Source organism: Penaeus chinensis, chromosome 32 (assembly GCF_019202785.1).
Source record: "Penaeus chinensis breed Huanghai No. 1 chromosome 32, ASM1920278v2, whole genome shotgun sequence".
Taxonomy (NCBI): Eukaryota; Metazoa; Arthropoda; class Malacostraca; order Decapoda; family Penaeidae; genus Penaeus; species Penaeus chinensis.
This window is the reverse complement of record NC_061850.1, coordinates 6,417,824-6,422,823: the sequence shown is the minus strand read 5'-3', so window position 1 is coordinate 6,422,823 and position 5,000 is coordinate 6,417,824. Positions and strand designations below refer to the sequence as shown.

At 39.6% G+C, this 5,000-nt stretch overlaps 1 protein-coding gene across 1 annotated transcript in view; it reads left to right on the top strand.

Annotated features, from left to right (window-relative positions):
• Positions 1-5,000, top strand: part of LOC125042411 (sulfoquinovosidase-like) — an 18,718-nt gene that overhangs the window by 2,150 nt on the left and 11,568 nt on the right. The window contains exons 2-5 of the mRNA XM_047638042.1: positions 575-703; positions 1,003-1,197; positions 2,871-3,063; positions 4,620-4,758. Of these exons, the coding sequence (XP_047493998.1) occupies positions 584-703; positions 1,003-1,197; positions 2,871-3,063; positions 4,620-4,758 (647 nt within the window). The 5' untranslated portion in view covers positions 575-583. The remainder of the gene's footprint in view (positions 1-574; positions 704-1,002; positions 1,198-2,870; positions 3,064-4,619; positions 4,759-5,000) is intronic.

The following is a 5,000-nucleotide window of genomic DNA, read 5'->3' as shown; positions in this document are numbered from 1 at the left end:
CTGAACTTGTTTTTTTATTTTTTTATTCTAGGTTTCTTTTTTATTATCATTTTCACCGTTGGTATTACTGAACTATTTAAAAATACAATGCAAAAATAGGTACCATAATAAATCGCACAGACTGAAAGGGTCAAACGGGGGGCGGAGCTAGTGACGTCATCACATTTAACAAATGAGAGTGGCTGTGGGATATCAGATGTAGCTAGATACATACTTATTTGTATAGTTTACTCGACATTTCTATACTTACTAGATGGAAAATCAAAATTTCCCCATTTCATATATGATAATGATAAGCTTCTTGTCATAAACAGCCGTGAGAATCATGTAAAAGGGTTAATTTAACTTTCGGGTTTGACAGGCTGAATGGAAGTGGATCTACCTGGTTATATGTCGCTTGCCGGTACCATTGATATCATGGCCAAGGTCTAGAGAACTGGTCACACCCTTATCAGATAAAGCTAAGCAGAACGGCAGAGTGATGAGATCTTACGTGTATAGACACTGGTACACCATTTGTTGATCAATCTACATAATCATATATTGTACATCACAGCTTTTGTTTTATTGTCAGATCGGAGATATGGCTAATGCAAGGGTCATGAGGGCCTTCTTGGTCCTCTTGCTGACAACGCTGACGAAGGCTGAGCTGACGCAGTTGGTCATTGGCGATGAAATTATCGTTTCCTATAACGGCCACGAGGTACAGTTCGTAATTCATGAATTTTCAGGAGGAGGGGGGTAGGGTGTTGTGTCCTGGGGGAGGCCAGGTTTGGAATTTCCAATGGGATATTTTTTTTTTCTATCTGGTTTGTAGTTGGTGTTATTGATTTGTTGTATATGAACATATATCCATACAGACGAAGCCGAAGCATGTACACCCAGATTACCACACACACAACACAAACCGTCTCAACAAAACACACATCAACGAATTATACTTTACTCCATTCCTCTTTCTCCCTCTCCGCTCCCCTTTCCCACCCTGCCCCACTACCACAGGTCTTCCATCACACGCGGGAGAACCCAGTCATCACCTTGGGCGTGGGAAAAACCAACTACACTGAGAACCTCGGTATGTTCGACATCCAGGAGGAAATTCTCGAGGTCGTCCCCATCGATCGGCTCGTTAGGGCTTCGAACAGGACTGGAAGTGTTCGAATCACGTTGGGTTCCTATGTTGACCCTGACGTCGAGGTGGGTGGGTGGGAGTGTTTTATGAGTGTGTGAGTGTGTGTGTGTGTTGTGTTTGTTTTTGTATTATTATTATTTTATTGTTTTGTGTATGTTGTGTTTGTATGTATGTATGTGTTGCGTTGCATTTTGCCTGTGTTGTGTTTGTGTGTCGTGTGATTTGCACATGTACGTTTGTACATATTTCTTTTTCTTTATGGTTGTGTTGCGTTTTGTTTGTATAATGCAAACGTGTGGTTGTCTCTGTTTTGTGTTCAGAAGTTTACATTATGTGCATGTCAGGTGTTTTTCTTTACATGACTGGGCATGCAAATATATATGGGTTTGTGACTGTAAGTAATAACTCTTTCCTTCTATGTTTGTGTGTATAATGCATTTACATATCTGTTTAACTTATATATATATATATATATATATATATATATATACTTATGAAGTGTATGGATTTAGCTGTAAGCCTATATGTTAGCATATTTGCATGGTACATGTATACAGCTCATACATAGACACGTATTTACAATAGATCTTTTTGTAACATTCCGAAACCCTTAACACTTTGATAAATTGTTGTATCAAGTTGTATCATCTATGTACTAACATACGGTTTTGAAAAAGATTTTTTTTTTTGTACATAAAAGAGTCAATAAAAACATTAAAGTACTTAATATGTTGCTATTATTTTTAATTACAAGCAACACATCGTGGAAGTTTCAAATAAAATGTAAAAAAGTACCTGACTATTCTGCAACTTGTATTGTTTATACACACTACTCTTCGCTTCGCAAGGCGGTGCAAAGTTTAAATGTATTTCTCAGTTTCAGTCAGAATATTTCATTCTTATTACATATATTGTTCTTCGTATGAAAAGTGGAAATTGCCTAAAGTTTTGCGTCTTGTGCATCCACCGCGAGTGAATTACGTGTCCAAATCAGACAACTAGGTACATTGATCACGCACATTGTTTTGATTGATTGATTGATGTGTATCAACAAATCGAGGTATACAGTCTTTTCTTTTATATTTTTGAGTTTGTATGGTTATATCATATACGCACAGAGTGATTTTGACTGACATTCATTGCACCGAAGTCAATACCACGTCATATGACTCGGACACGTTGCATATTCTTACCATGTCGGTCCAGCGATCATGATTGACTTTAATTCTTAACCCTATAGAGTGAACATGTATTTGGTGTACTACTAAAAAGGCACAGAGACATGTTATGCACCTTTGCAAAAAATGTTTTATCAAGAAACTTACGATGCGATTTGTAATTAATGAAAATATCACTTGAAAAATATCAATAATGATGATAATAATAGTGGTAATTAAAATAATACTGATGATAAGAAATAATATAAATCGCATTGGTAAAAAAACACTTCAATAATATTTTAAAGGCCTGCGGATAAAATGAGAGTAGTACAGAATTATTACATACGAGCAATGAGCGGAGAAAAAAAATCTTAATAGTTTCAGCTCATTAGCGAATAATTTCAGCTGTATCAAACCTTATCAAGTTGAAGGCAAACACTTTGATACGAACGGAAAAGATGTTTCAAAAGGTTCCAATCATGTATCATGTACCAGAATGTATCAAACTGCTTTGGGTTTCGGAAATGTTACACAAAAAAGGCCCAACGTTTACAAGGACAATTCCTATTCCTCAACAGATCCGCCTGACCGCTGACGTATATGAAAGTAGCTACCTCGGCATGTTTAACAATCTCATGACAGAAAGTCCTTATAACCGCGTGTGGCTTAGGCTTTCTGCTGACGAGGACGAGAAGGTTTATGGCGGCGGCGAGCAATACTCGTATTTGAACCTCCGTGGTCGGCATTTTCCCATCTGGACGAGTGAACAAGGTCGGTTGCGTTTTCTGTTCATTCTTTTGGCTACCTTTTTTTTTTTTTTTTTTTTTAAGAATCGTTCTCTCTTATTTTCTTCTGTTTTTTTTTTTTTGTTTTTTTCTTCTCTGTCTCTTTTTCTTTCTTTTTCTTTCTTTTTCTCTACGTTGCTTCTCGAGTGTTTTTTTTTGTTTTCTTGCTTGTCGTTTCCTTTGTCTGTTTCATGTTTTCGTTGTCTTCCTTTCCCGTTTTCTTTCTTTCTTTTTTTTTTAACATTTATTTCTTCTTTCTTTCTTGTCGCTTCAGGTTGTCACATCTTTTCTTTATCTTACATTTATCACTTCGTTTTCTCTCTCTCTCTCTTTATCTTCAGTTTATCTTGTTGTTCTCTTCCTCATCATCTGTATCCCATGTTTATTTCTCTCTCTATCTCTTCCTCTCACTCTACCTCTCTACCTCTATCTCGCTTTGATAATTAATAGGATGTTGTAGGTGTATTTGGTCTGATATTTAGATAATAGTTTAGCTAAGAGGATACATATATTCTGACACATCTACTTCAACATCATCTTCTCCATCTCCCCCATCTTCTCTATCTCCTTCATCTCCTCTATCATCTCCATCTCCTCCATCTTCTCTATCTCCTTCATCTCCTCTATCATCTCCATCTCCTCCATCTTCTCTATCTCCTCCATCACCTCCATCTTCTTCATCTCCCCCATTATCTCCATCTCCTCCATCTCTTCCATCATCTTCATCTCCCACATCATCTCCATCATCTTCATCTCCCCCATCATCTCCATCTCCTCCATCTTCTCCATCTCCTCTATCTCCCCCATCATCTCCGTCTCCATCTTCCCCATCATCTCCATCTCCTCCATCATCCTCATCTCCTCCATCATCTCCGTCTCCTCCATCTCCCCCATTATCTCCATCTCCTTCATCATCTCCATCTCCCCCATCATCTCCATCTCCCCCATCATCTCCGTCATCTCCGTCTCCATCTTCCCCATCTCCTCCATCTTCTCTATCTCCCCCATCATCTCCGTCTCCATCTTCCCCATCTTCTCCATCTCCTCCATCTCCCACATCATCTCCGTCTCCATCTCCTCCATCATCTCCATCTCCATCTTCCCCATCTCCTCCATCTTCTCCATCTTCTCTATCTCCCCCATCATCTCCGTCTCCATCTTCCCCATCTTTTCCATCTCCTCCATCATCTCCATCTCCTCCATCATCCTCATCTCCCCCATCTTCTCCATCTCCTCTATCTCCCCCATCATCTTCATCTTCTTCCTCATCTCCATCTTCTCCATCTCCATCACCTCTTTCTCCCCCATCTCCTCCATCATCTCCATCTCCCCCATCATCTCCATCTTCTCTATCTCCCCCATCATCTCCGTCTCCATTTTCCCCATCATCTCCATCTCCTCCATCTCCTTCATCATCCTCATCTCCCCCATCTCCTCCATCATCCTCATCTTCCCCATCTTCTCCATCTCCTCCATCATCTCCATCTCCCCCATCATCTCCATCTCCCCCATCATCTCCATCTCCTCCATCATCTCCTCCAGGTATCGGTCGAGATGGAGGCATAATCTCCAACGTCACCGACATCGGAGGCGGTGCGGGCGGAGAGTACTACACCACGTACTGGCCTGAGCCTTCGTTCGTCTCCTCGAAGCGCTATTCCGTGGTCTTCAGCCGCTACGAGTACGTCAGTCATTGATTATCTTTAGGGGGTTGTTCGATTGTTTTTTTGTTTGTTGGTTTTTGTTTTTGTGTTTGATTTTGGTTTGTTTGTTGTTGTTTTTTTTGGTGGGGGGTAGGGGGGGTTGGGATTTTTTGTGTGTTGTTTATTTATTTATTTTAATATTATTATTTGTTTTCAGGGTGATGATTTTGGGTTAAGGGGTTGTTGTTTCTCTGTATTTTTTTTTTTTTGTATTTTTTGT